Source organism: Oncorhynchus nerka, unplaced genomic scaffold (genome assembly GCF_034236695.1).
Source record: "Oncorhynchus nerka isolate Pitt River unplaced genomic scaffold, Oner_Uvic_2.0 unplaced_scaffold_1193, whole genome shotgun sequence".
Taxonomy (NCBI): Eukaryota; Metazoa; Chordata; class Actinopteri; order Salmoniformes; family Salmonidae; genus Oncorhynchus; species Oncorhynchus nerka.
In genome coordinates this window covers 100,001-127,500 of record NW_027040139.1, presented here as the reverse complement: position 1 = coordinate 127,500, position 27,500 = coordinate 100,001, and the positions used below count along the sequence as shown (strand labels likewise).

The 27,500-nt window shown below is 44.7% G+C and overlaps 1 protein-coding gene across 1 annotated transcript in view; it reads right to left on the bottom strand.

The window, feature by feature from the left end:
• LOC135569172 (paired box protein Pax-5-like) overlaps positions 1-27,500 on the bottom strand; it is a 54,669-nt gene that overhangs the window by 21,556 nt on the left and 5,613 nt on the right. The window contains exons 3-4 of the mRNA XM_065015966.1: positions 22,689-22,753; positions 11,573-11,695 (exon numbers count right to left, since the gene is read on the bottom strand). Coding sequence (XP_064872038.1) covers positions 11,573-11,695; positions 22,689-22,753 — 188 coding nt within the window. The remainder of the gene's footprint in view (positions 1-11,572; positions 11,696-22,688; positions 22,754-27,500) is intronic.

Genomic DNA, 27,500 nt, shown 5'->3' with positions numbered 1-27,500 from the left:
TATGGTTAAATGTAAGGGTTATCCCCCCAACTCTATGGTTAAATGTAAGGGTTATCCCCCCAACTCTATGGTTAAATGTAAGGGTTATCCCCCCCAACTCTATGGTTAAATGTAAGGGTTATCCCCCAACTCTATGGTTAAATGTAAGGGTTATCCCCCCCACTCTATGGTTAAATGTAAGGGTTACCCCCCAACTCTATGGTTAAATGTAAGGGTTATCCCCCCAACTCTATGGTTAAATGTAAGGGTTATCCCCCCCAACTCTATGGTTAAATGTAAGGGTTATCCCCCCAACTCTATGGTTAAATGTAAGGGTTATCCCCCCCAACTCTATGGTTAAATGTAAGGGTTATCCCCCCCAACTCTATGGTTAAATGTAAGGGTTATCCCCCCAACTCTATGGTTAAATGTAAGGGTTATCCCCCCCAACTCTATGGTTAAATGTAAGGGTTATCCCCCCCAACTCTATGGTTAAATGTAAGGGTTATCCCCCCCAACTCTATGGTTAAATGTAAGGGTTATCCCCCCAACTCTATGGTTAAATGTAAGGGTTATCCCCCAACTCTATGGTTAAATGTAAGGGTTATCCCCCCAACTCTATGGTTAAATGTAAGGGTTATCCCCCCCAACTCTATGGTTAAATGTAAGGGTTATCCCCCCAACTCTATGGTTAAATGTAAGGGTTATCCCCCAACTCTATGGTTAAATGTAAGGGTTATCCCCCCCAACTCTATGGTTAAATGTAAGGGTTATCCCCCCCAACTCTATGGTTAAATGTAAGGGTTATCCCCCCCAACTCTATGGTTAAATGTAAGGGTTATCCCCCAACTCTATGGTTAAATGTAAGGGTTATCCCCCCCAACTCTATGGTTAAATGTAAGGGTTATCCCCCAACTCTATGGTTAAATGTAAGGGTTATCCCCCAACTCTATGGTTAAATGTAAGGGTTATCCCCCAACTCTATGGTTAAATGTAAGGGTTATCCCCCCAACTCTATGGTTAAATGTAAGGGTTATCCCCCCAACTCTATGGTTAAATGTAAGGGTTATCCCCCCCAACTCTATGGTTAAATGTAAGGGTTATCCCCCCAACTCTATGGTTAAATGTAAGGGTTATCCCCCCCAACTCTATGGTTAAATGTAAGGGTTATCCCCCAACTCTATGGTTAAATGTAAGGGTTATCCCCCCAACTCTATGGTTAAATGTAAGGGTTATCCCCCAACTCTATGGTTAAATGTAAGGGTTATCCCCCAACTCTATGGTTAAATGTAAGGGTTATCCCCCCCAACTCTATGGTTAAATGTAAGGGTTATCCCCCCAACTCTATGGTTAAATGTAAGGGTTACCCCCCCAACTCTATGGTTAAATGTAAGGGTTATCCCCCAACTCTATGGTTAAATGTAAGGGTTATCCCCCCCAACTCTATGGTTAAATGTAAGGGTTATCCCCCAACTCTATGGTTAAATGTAAGGGTTATCCCCCCCAACTCTATGGTTAAATGTAAAGGGTTATCCCCCAACTCTATGGTTAAATGTAAGGGTTATCCCCCAACTCTATGGTTAAATGTAAGGGTTACCCCCCAACTCTATGGTTAAATGTAAGGTTATCCCCCCAACTCTATGGTTAAATGTAAGGGTTATCCCCCAACTCTATGGTTAAATGTAAGGGTTATCCCCCCCCAACTCTATGGTTAAATGTAAATGGGTTATCCCCCCCAACTCTATGGTTAAATGTAAGGGTTATCCCCCCCAACTCTATGGTTAAATGTAAGGGTTATCCCCCAACTCTATGGTTAAATGTAAGGTTATCCCCCCAACTCTATGGTTAAATGTAAGGGTTATCCCCCCCAACTCTATGGTTAAATGTAAGGGTTATCCCCCAACTCTATGGTTAAATGTAAGGGTTATCCCCCAACTCTATGGTTAAATGTAAGGGTTATCCCCCCCAACTCTATGGTTAAATGTAAGGGTTATCCCCCCAACTCTATGGTTAAATGTAAGGGTTATCCCCCCCAACTCTATGGTTAAATGTAAGGGTTATCCCCCCAACTCTATGGTTAAATGTAAGGGTTATCCCCCCCAACTCTATGGTTAAATGTAAGGGTTATCCCCCCAACTCTATGGTTAAATGTAAGGGTTATCCCCCCCAACTCTATGGTTAAATGTAAGGGTTATCCCCCCAACTCTATGGTTAAATGTAAATGGGTTACCCCCCCAACTCTATGGTTAAATGTAAGGGTTATCCCCCCCAACTCTATGGTTAAATGTAAGGGCTATCCCCCAACTCTATGGTTAAATGTAAGGGTTATCCCCCCAACTCTATGGTTAAATGTAAGGGTTATCCCCCAACTCTATGGTTAAATGTAAGGGTTATCCCCCAACTCTATGGTTAAATGTAAGGGTTATCCCCCCCAACTCTATGGTTAAATGTAAGGGTTACCCCCCCAACTCTATGGTTAAATGTAAGGGTTATCCCCCCAACTCTATGGTTAAATGTAAGGGTTATCCCCCCCAACTCTATGGTTAAATGTAAGGGTTATCCCCCCCAACTCTATGGTTAAATGTAAGGGTTATCCCCCAACTCTATGGTTAAATGTAAGGGTTATCCCCCCCCAACTCTATGGTTAAATGTAAGGGTTATCCCCAACTCTATGGTTAAATGTAAGGGTTATCCCCCCAACTCTATGGTTAAATGTAAGGGTTATCCCCCCCAACTCTATGGTTAAATGTAAGGGTTATCCCCCCCAACTCTATGGTTAAATGTAAGGGTTACCCCCCAACTCTATGGTTAAATGTAAGGGTTATCCCCCCAACTCTATGGTTAAATGTAAGGGTTATCCCCCCAACTCTATGGTTAAATGTAAGGGTTATCCCCCCAACTCTATGGTTAAATGTAAGGGTTATCCCCCCAACTCTATGGTTAAATGTAAGGGTTATCCCCCCAACTCTATGGTTAAATGTAAGGGTTATCCCCCCAACTCTATGGTTAAATGTAAGGGTTATCCCCCAACTCTATGGTTAAATGTAAGGGTTATCCCCCCAACTCTATGGTTAAATGTAAGGGTTATCCCCCAACTCTATGGTTAAATGTAAGGGTTATCCCCCAACTCTATGGTTAAATGTAAGGGTTACCCCCCAACTCTATGGTTAAATGTAAGGGTTATCCCCCCCAACTCTATGGTTAAATGTAAGGGTTATCCCCCCCAACTCTATGGTTAAATGTAAGGGTTATCCCCCCCCAACTCTATGGTTAAATGTAAGGGTTATCCCCCAACTCTATGGTTAAATGTAAGGGTTATCCCCCCCAACTCTATGGTTAAATGTAAGGGTTATCCCCCCAACTCTATGGTTAAATGTAAGGGTTATCCCCCCAACTCTATGGTTAAATGTAAGGGTTATCCCCCCCAACTCTATGGTTAAATGTAAGGGTTATCCCCCCAACTCTATGGTTAAATGTAAGGGTTATCCCCCAACTCTATGGTTAAATGTAAGGGTTATCCCCCAACTCTATGGTTAAATGTAAGGGTTATCCCCCCAACTCTATGGTTAAATGTAAGGGTTATCCCCCCCAACTCTATGGTTAAATGTAAGGGTTATCCCCCAACTCTATGGTTAAATGTAAGGGTATCCCCCCAACTCTATGGTTAAATGTAAGGGTTATCCCCCAACTCTATGGTTAAATGTAAGGGTTATCCCCCCAACTCTATGGTTAAATGTAAGGGTTATCCCCCCAACTCTATGGTTAAATGTAAGGTTATCCCCCAACTCTATGGTTAAATGTAACTCTATGGTTAAATGGGTTATCCCCCCAACTCTATGGTTAAATGTAAGGGTTATCCCCCCCAACTCTATGGTTAAATGTAAGGGTTACCCCCAACTCTATGGTTAAATGTAAGGGTTATCCCCCCCAACTCTATGGTTAAATGTAAGGGTTATCCCCCACTCTATGGTTAAATGTAAGGGTTACCCCCCAACTCTATGGTTAAATGTAAGGGTTACCCCCAACTCTATGGTTAAATGTAAGGGTTACCCCCCAACTCTATGGTTAAATGTAAGGGTTACCCCCCCAACTCTATGGTTAAATGTAAGGGTTACCCCCAACTCTATGGTTAAATGTAAAGGGTTACCCCCAACTCCCCCCCCAACTCTATGGTTAAATGTAAGGGTTATCCCCCAACTCTATGGTTAAATGTAAGGGTTATCCCCCCAACTCTATGGTTAAATGTAAGGGTTACCCCCCAACTCTATGGTTAAATGTAAGGGTTACCCCCCCAACTCTATGGTTAAATGTAAGGGTTATCCCCCAACTCTATGGTTAAATGTAAGGGTTATCCCCCAACTCTATGGTTAAATGTAAGGGTTATCCCCCAACTCTATGGTTAAATGTAAGGGTTATCCCCCCAACTCTATGGTTAAATGTAAGGGTTATCCCCCAACTCTATGGTTAAATGTAAGGTTATCCCCCAACTCTATGGTTAAATGTAAAGGGTTATCCCCCCACTCTATGGTTAAATGTAAGGGCTTATCCCCCACTCTATGGTTAAATGTAAGGGTTACCCCCAACTCTATGGTTAAATGTAAGGGTTACCCCCCAACTCTATGGTTAAATGTAAGGGTTACCCCCAACTCTATGGTTAAATGTAAGGGTTATCCCCCCAACTCTATGGTTAAATGTAAGGGTTACCCCCCAACTCTATGGTTAAATGTAAGGGTTACCCCCCAACTCTATGGTTAAATGTAAGGGTTATCCCCCCAACTCTATGGTTAAATGTAAGGGTTATCCCCCAACTCTATGGTTAAATGTAAGGGTTATCCCCCAACTCTATGGTTAAATGTAAGGGTTATCCCCCCAACTCTATGGTTAAATGTAAGGGTTATCCCCCAACTCTATGGTTAAATGTAAGGTTATCCCCCAACTCTATGGTTAAATGTAAGGGTTATCCCCCAACTCTATGGTTAAATGTAAGGGTTATCCCCCCAACTCTATGGTTAAATGTAAGGGTTATCCCCCCCCAACTCTATGGTTAAATGTAAGGGTTATCCCCCCCCCAACTCTATGGTTAAATGTAAGGGTTATCCCCCCCAACTCTATGGTTAAATGTAAGGGTTATCCCCCCCAACTCTATGGTTAAATGTAAGGGTTATCCCCCAACTCTATGGTTAAATGTAAGGGTTATCCCCCCCCAACTCTATGGTTAAATGTAAGGGTTATCCCCCCAACTCTATGGTTAAATGTAAGGGTTATCCCCCCAACTCTATGGTTAAATGTAAGGGTTATCCCCCCAACTCTATGGTTAAATGTAAGGGTTATCCCCCAACTCTATGGTTAAATGTAAGGGTTATCCCCCAACTCTATGGTTAAATGTAAGGGTTATCCCCCCCAACTCTATGGTTAAATGTAAGGGTTATCCCCCCCCAACTCTATGGTTAAATGTAAGGGTTATCCCCCAACTCTATGGTTAAATGTAAGGGTTATCCCCCAACTCTATGGTTAAATGTAAGGGTTATCCCCCCCAACTCTATGGTTAAATGTAAGGGTTATCCCCCCAACTCTATGGTTAAATGTAAGGGTTATCCCCCAACTCTATGGTTAAATGTAAGGGTTATCCCCCAACTCTATGGTTAAATGTAAGGGTTATCCCCCCCAACTCTATGGTTAAATGTAAGGGTTATCCCCCAACTCTATGGTTAAATGTAAGGGTTATCCCCCAACTCTATGGTTAAATGTAAGGGTTATCCCCCAACTCTATGGTTAAATGTAAGGGTTATCCCCCCAACTCTATGGTTAAATGTAAGGGTTATCCCCCAACTCTATGGTTAAATGTAAGGGTTACCCCCCCAACTCTATGGTTAAATGTAAGGGTTACCCCCCAACTCTATGGTTAAATGTAAGGGTTACCCCCCAACTCTATGGTTAAATGTAAGGGTTACCCCCACTCTATGGTTAAATGTAAGGGTTACCCCCAACTCTATGGTTAAATGTAAGGGTTACCCCCCAACTCTATGGTTAAATGTAAGGGTTACCCCCAACTCTATGGTTAAATGTAAGGGTTACCCCCCAACTCTATGGTTAAATGTAAGGGTTACCCCCAACTCTATGGTTAAATGTAAGGGTTACCCCCAACTCTATGGTTAAATGTAAGGGTTACCCCCCCCCAACTCTATGGTTAAATGTAAGGGTTACCCCCCAACTCTATGGTTAAATGTAAGGGTTACCCCCCAACTCTATGGTTAAATGTAAGGGTTACCCCCAACTCTATGGTTAAATGTAAGGGTTACCCCCCAACTCTATGGTTAAATGTAAGGGTTACCCCCCAACTCTATGGTTAAATGTAAGGGTTACCCCCAACTCTATGGTTAAATGTAAGGGTTATCCCCCCCAACTCTATGGTTAAATGTAAGGGTTATCCCCCAACTCTATGGTTAAATGTAAGGGTTATCCCCCCAACTCTATGGTTAAATGTAAGGGTTACCCCCCAACTCTATGGTTAAATGTAAGGGTTATCCCCCCCAACTCTATGGTTAAATGTAAGGGTTATCCCCCAACTCTATGGTTAAATGTAAGGGTTATCCCCCCAACTCTATGGTTAAATGTAAGGGTTATCCCCCCAACTCTATGGTTAAATGTAAGGGTTATCCCCCCCAACTCTATGGTTAAATGTAAGGGTTATCCCCCAACTCTATGGTTAAATGTAAGGGTTATCCCCCCCAACTCTATGGTTAAATGTAAGGGTTATCCCCCAACTCTATGGTTAAATGTAAGGTTATCCCCCCAACTCTATGGTTAAATGTAGGGTTATCCCCCCCAACTCTATGGTTAAATGTAAGGGTTATCCCCCAACTCTATGGTTAAATGTAAGGGTTATCCCCCCAACTCTATGGTTAAATGTAAGGGTTATCCCCCCAACTCTATGGTTAAATGTAAGGGTTATCCCCCCAACTCTATGGTTAAATGTAAGGGTTATCCCCCAACTCTATGGTTAAATGTAAGGGTTATCCCCCCAACTCTATGGTTAAATGTAAGGGTTATCCCCCCAACTCTAAATGTGGTTAAATGTTAAATGTAAGGGTACCCCCAACTCTATGGTTAAATGTAAGGGTTACCCCCAACTCTATGGTTAAATGTAAGGGTTATCCCCCCCAACTCTATGGTTAAATGTAAATGGGTTATCCCCCCAACTCTATGGTTAAATGTAAGGGTTATCCCCCAACTCTATGGTTAAATGTAAGGGTTACCCCCCACTCTATGGTTAAATGTAAGGGTTACCCCCAACTCTATGGTTAAATGTAAGGGTTACCCCCCAACTCTATGGTTAAATGTAAGGGTTACCCCCCAACTCTATGGTTAAATGTAAGGGTTACCCCCCCAACTCTATGGTTAAATGTAAGGTTACCCCCAACTCTATGGTTAAATGTAAGGGTTACCCCCAACTCTATGGTTAAATGTAAGGGTTACCCCCAACTCTATGGTTAAATGTAAGGGTTACCCCCCAACTCTATGGTTAAATGTAAGGGTTACCCCCCAACTCTATGGTTAAATGTAAGGGTTACCCCCCCCCAACTCTATGGTTAAATGTAAGGGTTATCCCCCAACTCTATGGTTAAATGTAAGGGTTATCCCCCCAACTCTATGGTTAAATGTAAGGGTTATCTCCCAACTCTATGGTTAAATGTAAGGGTTACCCCCAACTCTATGGTTAAATGTAAGGGTTATCCCCCAACTCTATGGTTAAATGTAAGGGTTATCCCCCCAACTCTATGGTTAAATGTAAGGGTTATCCCCCCCAACTCTATGGTTAAATGTAAGGGTTATCCCCCAACTCTATGGTTAAATGTAAGGGTTATCCCCCAACTCTATGGTTAAATGTAAGGGTTATCCCCCCAACTCTATGGTTAAATGTAAGGGTTATCCCCCAACTCTATGGTTAAATGTAAGGGTTATCCCCCAACTCTATGGTTAAATGTAAGGGTTATCCCCCCAACTCTATGGTTAAATGTAAGGGTTATCCCCCCAACTCTATGGTTAAATGTAAGGGTTATCCCCCCCAACTCTATGGTTAAATGTAAGGGTTATCCCCCCCACTCTATGGTTAAATGTAAGGGTTATCCCCCCAACTCTATGGTTAAATGTAAGGGTTATCCCCCAACTCTATGGTTAAATGTAAGGGTTATCCCCCCAACTCTATGGTTAAATGTAAGGGTTATCCCCCCCAACTCTATGGTTAAATGTAAGGGTTATCCCCCAACTCTATGGTTAAATGTAAGGGTTATCCCCCCAACTCTATGGTTAAATGTAAGGGTTATCCCCCCCAACTCTATGGTTAAATGTAAGGGTTATCCCCCAACTCTATGGTTAAATGTAAGGGTTATCCCCCCCAACTCTATGGTTAAATGTAAGGGTTATCCCCCCCAACTCTATGGTTAAATGTAAGGGTTATCCCCCAACTCTATGGTTAAATGTAAGGGTTATCCCCCCAACTCTATGGTTAAATGTAAGGGTTATCCCCCCAACTCTATGGTTAAATGTAAGGGTTATCCCCCCCAACTCTATGGTTAAATGTAAGGGTTACCCCCCAACTCTATGGTTAAATGTAAGGGTTACCCCCCAACTCTATGGTTAAATGTAAGGGTTACCCCCCAACTCTATGGTTAAATGTAAGGGTTACCCCCAACTCTATGGTTAAATGTTTATCCCCCCAACTCTATGGTTAAATGTAAGGGTTACCCCCCAACTCTATGGTTAAATGTAAGGGTTATCCCCCAACTCTATGGTTAAATGTAAGGGTTATCCCCCCAACTCTATGGTTAAATGTAAGGGTTATCCCCCCAACTCTATGGTTAAATGTAAGGGTTACCCCCAACTCTATGGTTAAATGTAAGGGTTATCCCCCAACTCTATGGTTAAATGTAAGGGTTATCCCCCCAACTCTATGGTTAAATGTAAGGGTTATCCCCCCCAACTCTATGGTTAAATGTAAGGGTTATCCCCCCCCAACTCTATGGTTAAATGTAAGGGTTATCCCCCCAACTCTATGGTTAAATGTAAGGGTTATCCCCCCAACTCTATGGTTAAATGTAAGGGTTATCCCCCAACTCTATGGTTAAATGTAAGGGTTATCCCCCCCCAACTCTATGGTTAAATGTAAGGGTTATCCCCCAACTCTATGGTTAAATGTAAGGGTTATCCCCCCAACTCTATGGTTAAATGTAAGGGTTATCCCCCAACTCTATGGTTAAATGTAAATGGGTTATCCCCCCCAACTCTATGGTTAAATGTAAGGGTTATCCCCCCAACTCTATGGTTAAATGTAAGGGTTATCCCCCCAACTCTATGGTTAAATGTAAGGGTTATCCCCCAACTCTATGGTTAAATGTAAGGGTTATCCCCCAACTCTATGGTTAAATGTAAGGGTTATCCCCCCCAACTCTATGGTTAAATGTAAGGGTTATCCCCCAACTCTATGGTTAAATGTAAGGGTTATCCCCCAACTCTATGGTTAAATGTAAGGGTTATCCCCCCAACTCTATGGTTAAATGTAAGGGTTATCCCCCCCAACTCTATGGTTAAATGTAAGGGTTATCCCCCCCAACTCTATGGTTAAATGTAAGGGTTATCCCCCAACTCTATGGTTAAATGTAAGGGTTATCCCCCAACTCTATGGTTAAATGTAAGGGTTATCCCCCCCCCAACTCTATGGTTAAATGTAAGGGTTATCCCCCCAACTCTATGGTTAAATGTAAGGGTTATCCCCCCAACTCTATGGTTAAATGTAAGGGTTATCCCCCCCAACTCTATGGTTAAATGTAAGGGTTATCCCCCAACTCTATGGTTAAATGTAAGGGTTATCCCCCCCAACTCTATGGTTAAATGTAAGGGTTATCCCCCAACTCTATGGTTAAATGTAAGGGTTATCCCCCCAACTCTATGGTTAAATGTAAGGGTTATCCCCCAACTCTATGGTTAAATGTAAGGGTTATCCCCCAACTCTATGGTTAAATGTAAGGGTTATCCCCCCCAACTCTATGGTTAAATGTAAGGGTTATCCCCCCAACTCTATGGTTAAATGTAAGGGTTATCCCCCCAACTCTATGGTTAAATGTAAGGGTTATCCCCCCAACTCTATGGTTAAATGTAAGGGTTATCCCCCCAACTCTATGGTTAAATGTAAGGGTTATCCCCCCAACTCTATGGTTAAATGTAAGGGTTAACCCCCCAACTCTATGGTTAAATGTAAGGGTTATCCCCCCCAACTCTATGGTTAAATGTAAGGTTATCCCCCCAACTCTATGGTTAAATGTAAGGGTTATCCCCCCCCAACTTATGGTTAAATGTAAGGGTTATCCCCCCAACTCTATGGTTAAATGTAAGGGTTATCCCCCCCAACTCTATGGTTAAATGTAAGGGTTATCCCCCCCAACTCTATGGTTAAATGTAAGGGTTATCCCCCCAACTCTATGGTTAAATGTAAGGGTTATCCCCCCAACTCTATGGTTAAATGTAAGGGTTATCCCCCAACTCTATGGTTAAATGTAAGGGTTATCCCCCCAACTCTATGGTTAAATGTAAGGGTTATCCCCCCCACTCTATGGTTAAATGTAAGGGTTATCCCCCCACTCTATGGTTAAATGTAAGGGTTATCCCCAACTCTATGGTTAAATGTAAGGGTTATCCCCCAACTCTATGGTTAAATGTAAGGGTTATCCCCCAACTCTATGGTTAAATGGTTAAACTCTATGGTTAAATGTAAGGTTATCCCCCAACTCTATGGTTAAATGTAAGGGTTATCCCCCCAACTCTATGGTTAAATGTAAGGGTTATCCCCCTCTATGGTTAAATGTAAGGGTTATCCCCCAACTCTATGGTTAAATGTAAGGGTTATCCCCCAACTCTATGGTTAAATGTAAGGGTTATCCCCCAACTCTATGGTTAAATGTAAGGGTTATCCCCCCAACTCTATGGTTAAATGTAAGGGTTATCCCCCCCAACTCTATGGTTAAATGTAAGGGTTATCCCCCCAACTCTATGGTTAAATGTAAGGGTTATCCCCCAACTCTATGGTTAAATGTAAGGGTTATCCCCCCCCAACTCTATGGTTAAATGTAAGGGTTATCCCCCCCAACTCTATGGTTAAATGTAAGGGTTATCCCCCTCAACTATATGGTTAAATGTAAGGGTTATCCCCCAACTCTATGGTTAAATGTAAGGGTTATCCCCCAACTCTATGGTTAAATGTAAGGGTTATCCCCCCCAACTCTATGGTTAAATGTAAGGGTTATCCCCCCAACTCTATGGTTAAATGTAAGGGTTATCCCCAACTCTATGGTTAAATGTGAGGGTTATCCCCCCCCCAACTCGACGGTAAACTTTAGGCATTTAATTCCTAATGGTTGAGAAACTAGCGCTCATCGTCGCCTCTAGCGGACAGTTTTGAACTCATCTCCCGACGTCCTGCAGACCTGAAGGAACGTGGAATACGGCCTTGGGTCTGGTGTGACCTGGCTGATCAGCTGTAACTCTCTCCACTCCCATCAGAGAAGACCGAACACACACACACACACACACCGTCTCTCACCATCGTCTCTCTTCCGCTTGCCGTCGTTAGCTGAGCTGATACCCAGAATGCCGCTGATGGAGTAGGAGGAGCCAGCCGAGTCACTGGTCACCGCAGAAACCTGTGTCGACGCCACCGACGACGCTGTGGAAAGTTAGGACATAGGTCACAATGCTACATAACACTCCATTACACTACATAACACTACATTATGTTACATAATGCTACATAATGTTACATAATGCTACATAACACTACATGACACTACATAACACTACATTATGTTACATAATGCTACATTATGTTACATAACACTACATAACACTACATGACACTACATAATGTTACATAACACTACATTATGTTACATAATGCTACATTATGTTACATAACACTACATAACACTACATGACACTATATAACGCTACATAATGCTACATTATGTTACATAACACTACATAACACTACATGACACTACATAACACTACATAACACTCCATTACACTACATAACACTACATTATGTTACATAACACTACATAACACTACATTATGTTACATAACACTACATAACACTACATTATGTTACATAACACTACATAACACTCCATAACACTACATAACACTACATTATGTTACATAATGCTACATTATGTTACATAACACTACATAACACTACATAACACTCCATAACACTACATAACACTACATTATGTTACATAATGCTACATAATGTTACATAATGCTACATAACACTACATGACACTACATAACACTACATTATGTTACATAATGCTACATTATGTTACATAACACTACATAACACTACATGACACTACATAACACTACATAACACTACATTATGTTACATAATGCTACATAACACGACATAATGCTACATAATGCTACATTATGTTACATAACACTACATAACACTACATAACACTCCATTACACTACATAACACTACATTATGTTACATAATGCTACATAACACGACATAATGCTACATAACACTACATGACACTACATAATGTTACATAATGCTACATAACACTCCATTACACTACATAACACTACATTATGTTACATAATGCTACATTATGTTACATAACACTACATAACACTACATGACACTACATAATGCTACATAACACTCCATTACACTACATAACACTACATTATGTTACATAATGCTACATTATGTTACATAACACCCAGTCAAAACTGTTCGCTGCTCTGGCCCCCCAATGGTGGAACAAACTCCCTCACGACGCCAGGACAGCGGAGTCAATCACCACCTTCCGGAGACACCTGAAACCCCACCTCTTTAAGGAATACCTAGGATAGGATAAAGTCATCCTTCTCACCCCCCCCCCCCCTTAAAAGATTTAGATGCACTATTGTAAAGTGGCTGCTCCACTGGATGTCATAAGGTGAATGCACCAATTTGTAAGTCGCTCTGGATAAGAGCGTCTGCTAAATGACTCAAATGTAATGTAAATGTAATAACACTACATGACACTACATAACACTACATTATGTTACATAATGCTACATTATGTTACATAACACTACATAACACTACATGACACTACATAACACTACATGACACTACAAAATGTTACATAATGCTACATAACACTACATAATGTTACATTACACTACATAACACTACATAATGTTACATTACACTACATAACACTACATGACACTACATAACACTACATGACACTACATAATGTTACATAATGCTACATAACACTACATAATGTTACATTACACTACATAACACTACATGACACTACATAATGTTACATAATGCTACATAATGTCACATAACACTACATAATGCTACATAATGCTACATAATGTTACATAACACTACATAACACTACATAACACTACATAACAATACATGACACTACATAATGCTGCATAATGTTACATAATGCTACATTATGTTACATAACACTACATAACACTACATGACACTACATAACACTACATGACACTACATAATGTTACATAATGCTACATAACACTACATGACACTACATAATGCTACATAATGTTACATAACACTACATAACAATACATGACACTACATAACACTACATGACACTACATAATGTTACATAATGCTACATAACACTACATGACACTACATAATGCTACATAATGCTACATAACACTACATAACACTACATGACACTACATAACACTACATGACACTACATAATGTTACATAATGCTACATAACACTACATGACACTACATAATGCTACATAACACTACATAACAATACATGACACTACATAATGCTACATAATGTTACATAACACTACATAATGCTACATAACACTACATAATGCTACATAACACTACATAACACTACATGACACTACAAAATGCTACATAATGTTACATAACACTACATAATGCTACAAAATGCTACATAATGTTACATAATGCTACATTTAAGTCATTTAGCAGACGCTCTTATCCAGAGCGACTTACAAATTGGTGCTTTCACCTTATGACATCCAGTGGAACAGCCACTTTACATAACCCTACATAACCCTACATAATGCTACATAATGCTACATAATGTTACCCAACACTACATAACCCTACATAACCCTACATAATGCTACATAATGCTACATAACACTACATAACACTACATAACACTACATGACACTACACAATGTTACATAATGCTACATAACACTACATAACACTATATAATGTTACATTGCCCGACTAGCATCACCACACTGGATGGTTCCGACCTTGAATATGTGGACACCTATAAGTACCTAGGTGTCTGGCTAGACTGCAAACTCTCCTTCCAGACCCATATCAAACATCTCCAATCGAAAATCAAATCAAGAGTCGGCTTTCTATTCCGCAACAAAGCCTCCTTCACTCACGCTGCCAAGCTTACCCTAGTAAAACTGACTATCCTACCGATCCTCGACTTCGGCGATGTCATCTACAAAATGGCTTCCAACACTCTTCTCAGCAAACTGGATGCAGTTTATCACAGTGCCATCCGTTTTGTCACTAAAGCACCTTATACTACCCACCACTGCGACTTGTATGCTCTTGTCGGCTGGCCCTCGCTACATATTCGTCGCCAGACCCACTGGCTCCAGGTCATCTACAAGGCCATGCTAGGCAAAGCTCCGCCTTATCTCAGCTCACTGGTCACGATGGCAACACCCATCCGTAGCACGCGCTCCAGCAGGTGTATCTCATTGAGCATCCCCAAAGCCAACACCTCATTCGGCCGCCTTTCGTTCCAGTACTCTGCTGCCTGTGACTGGAACGAATTGCAAAAATCGCTGAAGTTGGAGACTTTTATCTCCCTCACCAACTTCAAACATCAGCTATCTGAGCAGCTAACCAATCGCTGCAGCTGTACATAATCTATTGGTAAATAGCCCACCCATTTTCACCTACCTCATCCCCACAGTTTTTATTTATTTACTTTTCTGCTCTTTTGCACACCAATATCTCTACCTGTACATGACCATCTGATCATTTATCACTCCAGTGTTAATCTGCAATATTGTAATTATTCGCCTACCTCCTCATGCCTTTTGCACACATTGTATATAGACTCCCCTTTTTGTTCTCTACTGTGTTATTGACTTGTTAATTGTTTACTCCATGTGTAACTCTGTGTTGTCTGTTCACTCTGCTATGCTTTATCTTGGCCAGGTCGCAGTTGCAAATGAGAACCTGTTCTCAACTAGCCTACCTGGTTAAATAAAGGTGAAATAAATTAAAAATTAAAAAATAATGCTACATAATGTTACATAACACTAGATAATGCTACATAATGCTACATAATGCTACATAATGTTACATAACACTAGATAATGCTACATAACACTACATAATGTTACATAACACTACATAATGCTACATAACACTACATAATGTTACATAACACTACATAATGCTACATAACACTACATAATGCTACATAACACTACATAATGTTACATAACACTACATAATGCTACATAACACTACATAATGCTACATTATGTTATATACCTCTACATAACACTACATAATGCTACATAACACTACATAAGGCTACATAACACTACATAATGCTACATAACACTACATAATGCTACATTATGTTATATACCGCTACATAACACTACATAATGCTACATAACACTACATAAGGCTACATAACACTACATAATGCTACATTATGTTACATACCGCTACATAACACTACATAACACTACATAATGCTACATAACACTACTTTATGTTACATACCGTTACATAACACTACATAATGCTACATAACACTCCACAATGCTACATAATGTTACATAGTAGTTCACTATATAGGGAATAGCACTCTGGTCACTAGTAGTTCACTATATAGGGAAAAGGGCTCTGGTCAATAGTAGTTCACTATATAGGGAATAGTGCTCTGGTCACTAGTAGTTCACTATATAGGGAATAGGGCTCTGGTCACTAGTAGTTCACTATATAGGGAATAGCACTCTGGTCACTAGTAGTGCACTATAGAGGGAATAGGGTTCTGGTCACTAGTAGTGCACTATATAGGCAATAGGGCTCTGGTCACTAGTAGTTCACTATATAGGGAATAGCACTCTGGTCACTAGTAGTGCACTATAGAGGGAATAGGACTATGTTCACTAGTAGTTCACTATATAGGGAATAGGGCTCTGGTCACTAGTAGTTCACTATATAGGGAATAGGGCTCTGGTCACTAGTAGTTCACTATATAGGGAATAGGATTCTGGTCACTAGTAGTGCACTATATAGGGAATAGGACTCTGTTCACTAGTAGTTCACTATACAGGGAATAGGGCTCTGGTCACTAGTAGTTCACTATATAGGGAATAGGGCTCTGGTCACTAGTAGTTCACTATATAGGGAATAGGGCTCTGGTCACTAGTAGTTCACTATATAGGGAATAGGGCTCTGGTCACTAGTACTGCACTATATAGGGAATAGGACTCTGTTCACTAGTAGTTCACTATATAGGGAATAGGGCTCTGGTCACTAGTAGTTCACTATATAGGGAATAGGGCCCTGGTCACTAGTAGTCCACTATATAGGGAATAGGGCTCTGGTCTATAGTAGTTCACTATATAGGGAATAGAGCTCTGGTCTATAGTAGTTCACTATATAGGGAATAGGGCTCTGGTCTATAGTAGTACCACTATATAGGGAATAGAGCTCTGGTCTATAGTAGTTCACTATATAGGGAATAGGGCTCTGGTCTATAGTAGTTCACTATATAGGGAATAGGGCTCTGGTCTATAGTAGTACCACTATATAGGGAATAGGGCTCAGGTCTATAGTAGTACCACTATATAGGGAATAGGGCTGTGGTCAGTAGTTGTTCACTATATAGGGAATAGGGCCCTGGTCACTAGTAGTGCACTATATAGGGAATAGGGCTCTGGTCACTAGTAGTTCACTATATAGGGAATAGGGCTCTGGTCACTAGTAGTTCACTATATAGGGAATAGGGCTCTGGTCACTAGTAGTTCACTATACAGGCAATAGGGCTCTGGTCACTAGTAGTTCACTATATAGGGAATAGGGCTCTGGTCACTAGTAGTTCACTATATAGGGAATGGGGCTCTGGTCACTAGTAGTTCACTATATAGGGAATAGGGCTCTGGTCACTAGTAGTTCCCTATATAGGGAATAGGACTCTGGTCACTAGTAGTTCACTATATAGGGAATAGAGCCCTGGTCACTAGTAGTTCACTATATAGGGAATAGGGCACTGGTCACTAGTACTGCACTATATAGGGAATAGGGCTCTGGTCTAGAGTAGTGCACTATATAGGGAATAGGGCCCTGGTCACTAGTAGTTCACTATATAGGGAATAGGGTGCCATTTGGGTTGCAATGTCCTCTATAAACCACCCTACAAAACATCCCTCCCTACAGAACCGCAAAATCTCCCTCCCTACAGAACCAAAGAACCTCCCTCCCTACAGAACAACAGAACCTCCCTCCCTACAGACACCAAAGAACCTCCCTCCCTACAGAACCGCAAAATCTCCCTCCCTACAGAACAACAGAACCTCCCTCCCTACAGAACAACAGAACCTCCTCCCTACAGACACCAAAATACCTCCTCCCTACAGAACAACAGAACCTCCCTCCCTACAGAACAACAGAACCTCCACCCTACAGAACAACAGAACCTCCCTCCCTACAGAACAACAGAACCTTCCTCCCTACAGAACAACAGAACCTCCCTCCCTACAGAACAACAGAACCTCCCACCCTACAGAACAACAGAACCTCCCTCCCTACAGAACTACAGAACCTCCCTCCCTACAGAACAACATAACCTCCACCCTACAGAACAACAGAACCTCCCTCCCTACAGAACTACAGAACCTCCCTCCCTACAGAACAACAGAACCTCCACCCTACAGAACAACAGAACCTCCACCCTACAGAACAACAGAACCTCCCTCCCTACAGAACTACAGAACCTCCCTCCCTACAGAACAACAGAACATCCACCCTACAGAACAACAGAACCTCCCTCCCTACAGAACTACAGAACCTCCCTCCCTACAGAACAACAGAACCTCCACCCTACAGAACAACAGAACCTCCCTCCCTACAGAACAACAGAACCTCCACCCTACAGAACAACAGAACCTCCCTCCCTACAGAACAACAGAACCTCCACCCTACAGAACAACAGAACCTCCCTCCCTACAGAACAACAGAACCTCCACCCTACAGAACAACAGAACCTCCCTCCCTACAGAACAACAGAACCTCCACCCTACAGAACAACAGAACCTCCACCCTACAGAACAACAGAACCTCCCTCCCTACAGAACAACAGAACCTCCCTCCCTACAGAACAACAGAACCTCCCTCCCTACAGAACAACAGAACCTCCACCCTACAGAACAACAGAACCTCCACCCTACAGAACAACAGAACCTCCTACAGAACAACAGAACCTCCCTCCCTACAGAACTACAGAACCTCCACCCTACAGAACTACAGAACCTCCCTCCCTACAGAACAAGAAGAACCTCCCTCCCTACAGAACTACAGAACCACAGAACCACAGCACCTCCCTACAGACAGAGAAAGAGAGAGAACGACAATCCCTGAGGACCATGGAGAATGAGACTCTGTTCCTGGTTCAGTAACCATGGAGAATGAGACTCTGTTCCTGGTTCAGTAACCATGGAGAATGAGACTCTCTTCCTGGTTCAGTAACCATGGAGAATGAGACTCTGTTCCTGGTTCAGTAACCACGTGGAGAATGAGACTCTGTTCCTGGTTCAGTAACCATGGAGAATGAGACTCTGTTCCTGGTTCAGTAACCATGGAGAATGAGACTCTGTTCCTGGTTCAGTAACCATGGAGAATGAGACTCTGTTCCTGGTTCAGTAACCATGGAGAATGAGACTCTGTTCCTGGTTCAGTAACCATGGAGAATGAGACTCTGTTCCTGGTTCAGTAACCATGGAGAATGAAACTCTGGTTCCTGGTTCAGTAACCATGGAGAATGAAACTCTGTTCCTGGTTCAGTAACCATGGAGAATGAGACTCTGTTCATGGTTCAGTAACCATGGAGAATGAAACTCTGTTCCTGGTTCAGTAACCATGGAGAATGAAACTCTGTTCCTGGTTCAGTAACCATGGAGAATGAAACTCTGTTCCTGGTTCAGTAACCATGGAGAATAAAACATTTACATTTACATTTAAGTCATTTAGGTCTTATCAGTAACCATGGAGAAGTGGAACAGTAGTCTGTCTTTTCAGGGGAGGGGGTGGTTCAGTATCCTATCCTAGGATTCCTTAATGAAACTCTGTTCCTATTTCAGTAACCATGGAGAATGAAACTCTGTTCCTGGTTCAGTAACCATGGAGAATGAAACTCTGTTCCTGGTTCAGTAACCATGGAGAATGAGACTCTGTTCCTGGTTCAGTGAACATGGAGAATGAAACTCTGTTCTTGGTTCAGTAACCATGGAGAATGAAACTCTGTTCCTGGTTCAGTAACCATGGAGAATGAAACTCTGTTCCTGGTTCAGTAACCATGGAGAATGAGACTGTTCCTGGTTCAGTAACCATGGAGAATGAAACTCTGTTCCTGGTTCAGTAACCATGGAGAATGAAACTTTGTTCCTGGTTCAGTAACCATGGAGAATGAAACTCTGTTCCTGGTTCAGTAACCACATGGAGAATGAAACTCTGTTCCTGGATCAGTAACCACAAGGTTTAATGAAACTCTGTTCCTGGTTCAGTAACCATGGAGATTGAGACTCTGTTCCTGGTTCAGTAACCACATGGAGAATGAGACTCTGTCCTGGTTCAGTAACCATGGAGAATGAGACTCTGTTCCTGGTTCAGTAACCATGGAGAATGAGACTCTGTTCCTGGTTCAGTAACCATGGAGAATGAAACTCTGGTTCCTGGTTCAGTAACCATGGAGAATGAAACTCTGTTCCTGGTTCAGTAACCATGGAGAATGAAACTCTGTTCCTGGTTCAGTAACCATGGAGAATGAGACTCTGTTCCTGGTTCAGTAACCATGGAGAATGAAACTCTGTTCCTGGTTCAGTAACCATGGAGAATGAAACTCTGTTCCTGGTTCAGTAACCATGGAGAATGAAACTCTGTTCCTGGTTCAGTAACCATGGAGAATAAAACTCTGTTCCTGGTTCAGTAACCATGGAGAATGAAACTCTGTTCCTGGTTCAGTAACCATGGAGAATGAAACTCTGTTCCTGGTTCAGTAACCATGGAGAATGAGACTCTGTTCCTGGTTCAGTAACCATGGAGAATGAAACTCTGTTCTTGGTTCAGTAACCATGGAGAATGAAACTCTGTTCCTGGTTCAGTAACCATGGAGAATGAAACTCTGGTTCCTGGTTCAGTAACCATGGAGAATGAGACTCTGTTCCTGGTTCAGTAACCATGGAGAATGAAACTCTGTTCCTGGTTCAGTAACCATGGAGAATGAAACTCTGTTCCTGGTTCAGTAACCATGGAGAATGAATCTCTGGTTCCTGGTTCAGTAACCATGGAGATTGAAACTCTGTTCCTGGTTCAGTAACCACATGGAGAATGAAACTCTGTTCCTGGATCAGTAACCACAAGGTTTAATGAAACTCTGTTCCTGGTTCAGTAACCATGGAGAATGAAACTCTGTTCCTGGTTCAGTAACCATGGAGAATGAACCTCTGGTTCCTGGTTCAGTAACCATGGAGAATGAAACTCTGTTCCTGGTTCAGTAACCACATGGAGAATGAAGCTCTGTTCCTGGATCAGTAACCACAAGGTTTAATGAAACTCTGTTCCTGGTTCAGTAACCATGGAGAATGAGACTCTGTTCCTGGTTCAGTAACCATGGAGAATGAACCTCTGGTTCCTGGTTCAGTAACCATGGAGAATGAAACTCTGTTCCTGGTTCAGTAACCACATGGAGAATGAAACTCTGTTCCTGGTTCAGTAACCACATGGAGAATGAGACTCTGTTCCTGGTTCAGTAACCATGGAGAATGAAACTCTGGTTCCTAGTTCAGTAACCATGGAGAATGAAACTCTGGTTCCTGGTTCAGTAACCATGGAGATGTATTGAATCTCTTTACTTCCTGTTGATTTATCACTTCAATTATCACATTTTCTCATTCACTCTCTTCTCTTTTTTTCTCTCTCAGGAAACGAACACATTTTACCCTCCAATATTTTCATTAATCTCCAAATCCAAATGTTCAATTTTCCGCCCTGGAGTCAAAACCATTTATCTGTGTAATCTGAGAGTGAGGTGTGTGTGTGTGTGTGTGTGTGTGTGTGTGTGTGTGTGTGTGTGTGTGTGTGTGTGTGTGTGTGTGTGTGTGTGTGTGTGTGTGATATTTAATTTAGATTAAGTGACGGAGTGTGATTCTGAAGATTTGAGAGACACTGAAACACAATCCACTGGAGGCTAAAACAGCCATCACAGATAGAGAGAGGTGGAGGGGGAGGAATGGGGAGGAAGGGGAGGGAGGGAGGGGGGAGGGGAGGGAGGGAGGGAGGGAGGGGGAGGAAGGGGAGGAATGGGGAGAGTGGGGAGGTGGAGGGGGAGGGAGGGGGAGGGAGGGAGGGGGGAGGAGCAGGGAGGAAGGGGAGGAATGGGGAGGGGGAGGTGGAGGGGGGAAGGAGGAGAGGGGAGAGAGAAGGGGAGGGAGAGAGGAAAGAGGAGAGAGATGAAGAGGAGGGGAGAGAGCAAGGGGAGAGGAGGAGGAAGAGAGAGTGAGGGGGAGAGACAGAGTGGGGGGGGTAGGGGGCTTGTAAGGGTGACATAGGGTTATCATGAACAACTATTAAGGTGGTTATTAGCAGCTATAAAGGCTGATTTACCTAGGTTATGAGCAGAGAGAGGTCCTGACTTACCCAGATTATGAGCAGAGAGAGGTCCTGATTTACCCAGGTTATGAGCAGAGAGAGGTCCTGACTGACCCAGGTTATGAGCAGAGAGAGGTCCTGACTGACCCAGGTTATGAGCAGAGAGAGGTCCTGACTGACCCAGGTTATGAGCAGAGAGAGGTCCTGACTGACCCAGGTTATGAGCAGAGAGAGGTCCTGACTTACCCAGGTTATGAGCAGAGAGAGGTCCTGACTGACCCAGGTTATGAGCAGAGAGAGGTCCTGACTTACCCAGGTTATGAGCAGAGAGAGGTCCTAACTGACCCAGGTTATGAGCAGAGAGAGGTCCTGACTGACCTAGGTTATGAGCAGAGAGAGGTCCTGACTGACCTAGGTTATGAGCAGAGAGAGGTCCTGACTGACCCAGGTTATGAGCAGAGAGAGGTCCTGACTTACCCAGGTTATGAGCAGAGAGAGGTCCTGACTGACCCAGGTTATGAGCAGAGAGAGGTCCTGACTGACCTAGGTTATGAGCAGAGAGAGGTCCTGACTTACCCAGGTTATGAGCAGAGAGAGGTCCTGACTGACCTAGGTTATGAGCAGAGAGAGGTCCTGACTTACCCAGGTTATGAGCAGAGAGAGGTCCTGACTGACCCAGGTTATGAGCAGAGAGAGGTCCTGACTGACCCAGGTTATGAGCAGAGAGAGGTCCTGACTTACCCAGGTTATGAGCAGAGAGAGGTCCTGACTGACCCGGAGGCTGCTGGACTTTGGTCCTGATGATCCTACAAGAGAGAATACAAACCACGTAAGAGACTGTGTGTGTGTGTGTGTGTGTGTGTGTGTGTGTGTGTGTGTGTGTGTGTGTGTGTGTGTGTGTGTGTGTGTGTGTGTGTGTGTGTGTGTGTGTGTGTGTGTGTGTGTGTGTGTGTGTGTGTGTGTGGCTGAGGCAGGCTGACATGGCAGAGGGGCCTTACACTTCCTGTGGCTGCTCAGGCAGGTCCTGACCCACTTTCTCTCTTTCCTTTTCTCTCTGCCATTCTCTCTCCTTAAACCCTCTCTCTTTTCTGTCCTCTGTCACTACCCCTCTCTGTCCTCACTATCCTCTCTCCTTCCTTCTCTCTCTCTGTGTCATTCTCTCTCTCTCTGTCCTCTCTGTCTGTCCTTCTCTCTCCCCCTCTCTGTCTCTACTCTCTCTCTGTCCTCACTCTCTCTCTCTCTCTCTCTTCTTCCTCTCTCTCTGCCTCTCTCTCTCTCTCTGTGTCTCTCTCTCTCTCTGTCTCTCTCTCTCTGTCTCTCTCTCTCTCTCTGTCTCTCTCTCTGTCTCTCCTCTGTCTCTCTCTCTGTCTCTCTCTCTGTCTCTCTCTCTCTCTCTGTCTCTCTCTCTCTCTCTCTCTCTCTCTCTCTCTCTCTCTCCCTCTGTCTCTCTCAGGGGAAAGAAACAGTTGTCATCGTATCATGGTGTTGCACTACTGAGCTGAAGCTGAGCTACTGAGCTCCGTCATCACTACCCCTCTCTGTCCTCACTACCCCTCTCTGTCCTCCGTCATCACTACCCCTCTCTGTCCTCACTACCCCTCTCTGTCCTCACTACCCCTCTCTGTCCTCACTACCCCTCTCTGTCATCACTACCCCTCTCTGTCCTCACTACCCCTCTCTGTCCTCCGTCATCACTACCCCTCTCTGTCCTCACTACCCCTCTCTGTCCTCCGTCATCACCTCACCCCTCTCTGTCCTCACTACCCCTCTCTGTCCTCACTACCCCTCTCTGTCCTCACTACCCATCTCTGTCCTCCGTCATCACTACCCCTCTCTGTCCTCTGTCCTCACTACCCCTCTCTGTCATCACTACCCCTCTCTGTCCTCACTACCCCTCTCTGTCCTCTGTCCTCACTACCCCTCTCTCTGTCCTCCGTCATCACTACCCTCTCTGTCCTCCGTCATCACTACCCCTCTCTGTCCTCTGTCCTCACTACCCCTCTCTGTCCTCTGTCTCCCTACCCCTCTCTGTCCTCCGTCATCACTACCCCTCTCTGTCCTCTGTCCTCACTACCCCTCTCTGTCCTCCGTCATCACTACCCCTCTCTGTCCTCTGTCCTCACTACCCCTCTCTGTCCTCCATCATCACTACCCCTCTCTGTCCTCTGTCCTCACTACCCCTCTCTGTCCTCTGTCCTCACTACCCCTCTCTGTCCTCTGTCCTCACTACCCCTCTCTGTCCTCTGTCCTCACTACCCCTCTCTGTCCTCTGTCATCACTACCCCTCTCTGTCATCACTACCCCTCTCTGTCCTCCGTCATCACTACCCCTCTCTGTCCTCACTACCCCTCTCTGTCCTCACTACCCATCTCTGTCCTCCGTCATCACTACCCCTCTCTGTCCTCTGTCCTCACTACCCCTCTCTGTCATCACTACCCTCTCTGTCCTCACTACCCCTCTCTGTCCTCTGTCCTCACTACCCCTCTCTGTCCTCCGTCATCACTACCCCTCTCTGTCCTCCGTCATCACTACCCCTCTCTGTCCTCTGTCCTCACTACCCCTCTCTGTCCTCTGTCCTCACTACCCTCTCTGTCCTCTGTCCTCACTACCCCTCTCTGTCCTCTGTCCTCACTACCCCTCTCTGTCCTCTGTCCTCACTACCCCTCTCTCTGTCCTCTGTCCTCACTACCCCTCTGTCCTCTGTCATCACTACCCCTCTCTGTCCTCACTACCCCTCTCTGTCCTCCGTCATCACTACCCCTCTCTGTCCTCCGTCATCACTACCCCCTCTGTCCTCTGTCCTCACTACCCCTCTCTGTCCTCTGTTCTCACTACCCCTCTCTGTCCTCTGTCCTCACTACCCTCTCTGTCCTCACTCACTACCCCTCTCTGTCCTCCGTCATCACTACCCCCTCTCTGTCCTCTGTCCTCACTACCCCTCTCTGTCCTCACTACCCCTCTCTGTCCTCTGTCCTCACTACCCCTCTCTGTCCTCCGTCATCACTACCCCCTCTCTGTCCTCCGTCATCACTACCCTCTCTGTCCTCACTGTCCCTCTCTGTCCTCACTACCCTCTCTGTCCTCACTACCCCTCTCTGTCCTCCGTCATCACTACCCCTCTCTGTCCTCACTACCCCCTCTCTCTGTCCTCACTACCCCTCTCTGTCATCACTACCCCTCTCTGTCCTCACTACCCCTCTCTGTCCTCCGTCATCACTACCCCTCTCTGTCCTCACTACCCCTCTCTGTCCTCACTACCCCTCTCTGTCATCACTACCCCTCTCTGTCCTCTGTCATCACTACCCCTCTCTGTCATCACTACCCCTCTCTGTCATCACTACCCCTCTCTGTCCTCTGTCATCACTACCCTCTCTGTCCTCACTACCCTCTCTGTCCTCTGTCATCACTACCCTCTCTGTCCTCTGTCCTCACTACCCCTCTCTGTCCTCACTACCCCTCTCTGTCCTCTGTCATCACTACCCCTCTCTGTCATCACTACCCTCTCTGTCCTCACTACCCTCTCTGTCCTCTGTCATCACTACCCTCTCTGTCCTCTGTCCTCACTACCCCTCTCTGTCCTCACTACGGCTCTCTGTCCTCTGTCCTCACTACCCCTCTCTGTCCTCTGTCCTCACTACCCCTCTCTGTCCTCACTACCCCTCTCTGTCCTCACTACCCCTCTCTGTCCTCTGTCATCACTACCCCTCTGTCATCACTACCCCTCTCTGTCCTCACTACCCTCTCTGTCCTCTGTCATCACTACCTCTCTGTACTCTGTCATCACTACCCCTCTCTGTCCTCACTACCCTCTCTGTCCTCTGTCATCACTACCCCTCTGTCCTCACTACCCTCTCTGTCCTCCGTCATCACTACCCCTCTCTGTCCTCTGTCATCACTACCCCTCTCTGTCATCACTACCCCTCTCTGTCATCACTACCCCTCTCTGTCCTCTGTCATCACTAACCCTCTCTGTCCTCTGTCATCACTACCCCTCTCTGTCATCACTACCCCCTCTGTCCTCTGTCATCACTACCCCTCTCTGTCCTCTGTCATCACTACCCCTCTCTGTCCTCTGTCCTCACTACCCCTCTCTGTCCTCATTACCCTCTCTGTCCTCACTACCCCTCTCTGTCATCACTACCCCTCTCTGTCCTCTGTCCTCACTACCCCTCTCTGTCCTCATTACCCCTCTCTGTCCTCACTACCCCTCTCTGTCATCACTACCCCTCTCTGTCCTCTGTCATCACTACCCCTCTCTGTCCTCTGTCATCACTACCCCTCTCTGTCCTCTGTCATCACTACCCCTCTCTGTCCTCTGTCATCACTACCACTCTCTGTCCTCTGTCCTCACTACCCCTCTCTGTCCTCATTACCCCTCTCTGTCCTCTGTCCTCACTACCCCTCTATGTCCTCTGTCCTCACTACCCCTCTCTGTCCTCTGTCATCACTACCCCTCTCTGTCCTCACTACCCCTCTCTGTCCTCCATCATCACTACCCCTCTCTGTCCTCTGTCATCACTACCCCTCTCTGTCATCACTACCCCTCTCTGTCATCACTACCCCTCTCTGTCCTCTGTCATCACTAACCCTCTCTGTCCTCTGTCATCACTACCCCTCTCTGTCATCACTACCCCTCTCTGTCCTCTGTCATCACTACCCCTCTCTGTCCTCTGTCATCACTACCCCTCTCTGTCCTCTGTCCTCACTACCCTCCTCTGTCCTCATTACCCCTCTCTGTCCTCACTACCCCTCTCTGTCATCACTACTCCCTCTCTGTCCTCTGTCCTCACTACCCCGCTCTGTCCTCATTGCCCCTCTCTGTCCTCACTACCCCTCTCTGTCATCACTACCCCTCTCTGTCCTCTGTCATCACTACCCCCTCTCTGTCCTCTGTCCTCACTACCCCGCTCTGTCCTCATTACCCTCTCTGTCCTCACTACCCCTCTCTGTCATCACTACCCCTCTCTGTCCTCTGTCATCACTACCCTCTCTGTCCTCTGTCCTCACTACCCCTCTCTGTCCTCTGTCATCACTACCCTCTCTGTCATCACTACCCTCTCTGTCCTCTGTCATCACTACCCCTCTCTGTCCTCTGTCCTCACTACCCTCTCTGTCCTCTGTCATCACTACCCCCTCTCTGTCCTCACTACCCTCTCTGTCCTCCGTCATCACTACCCCTCTCTGTCCTCTGTCATCACTACCCCTCTCTGTCCTCACTACCCTCTCTGTCATCACTACCTCTCTGTCATCACTACCCCTCTCTGTCCTCTGTCATCACTACCCCTCTCTGTCACCCTACCCTCTCTGTCCTCTGTCCTCACTACCCCCTCTGTCCTCACTACCCCTCTCTGTCCTCTGTCCTCACTACCCTCTCTGTCCTCTGTCATCACTACCCCTCTCTGTCCTCACTACCCCTCTCTGTCCTCTGTCATCACTACCCCTCTCTGTCCTCTGTCCTCACTACCCCTCTCTGTCCTCTGTCCTCACTACCCCTCTCTGTCCTCTGTCATCACTACCCCTCTCTGTCCTCACTACGCCTCTCTGTCCTCTGTC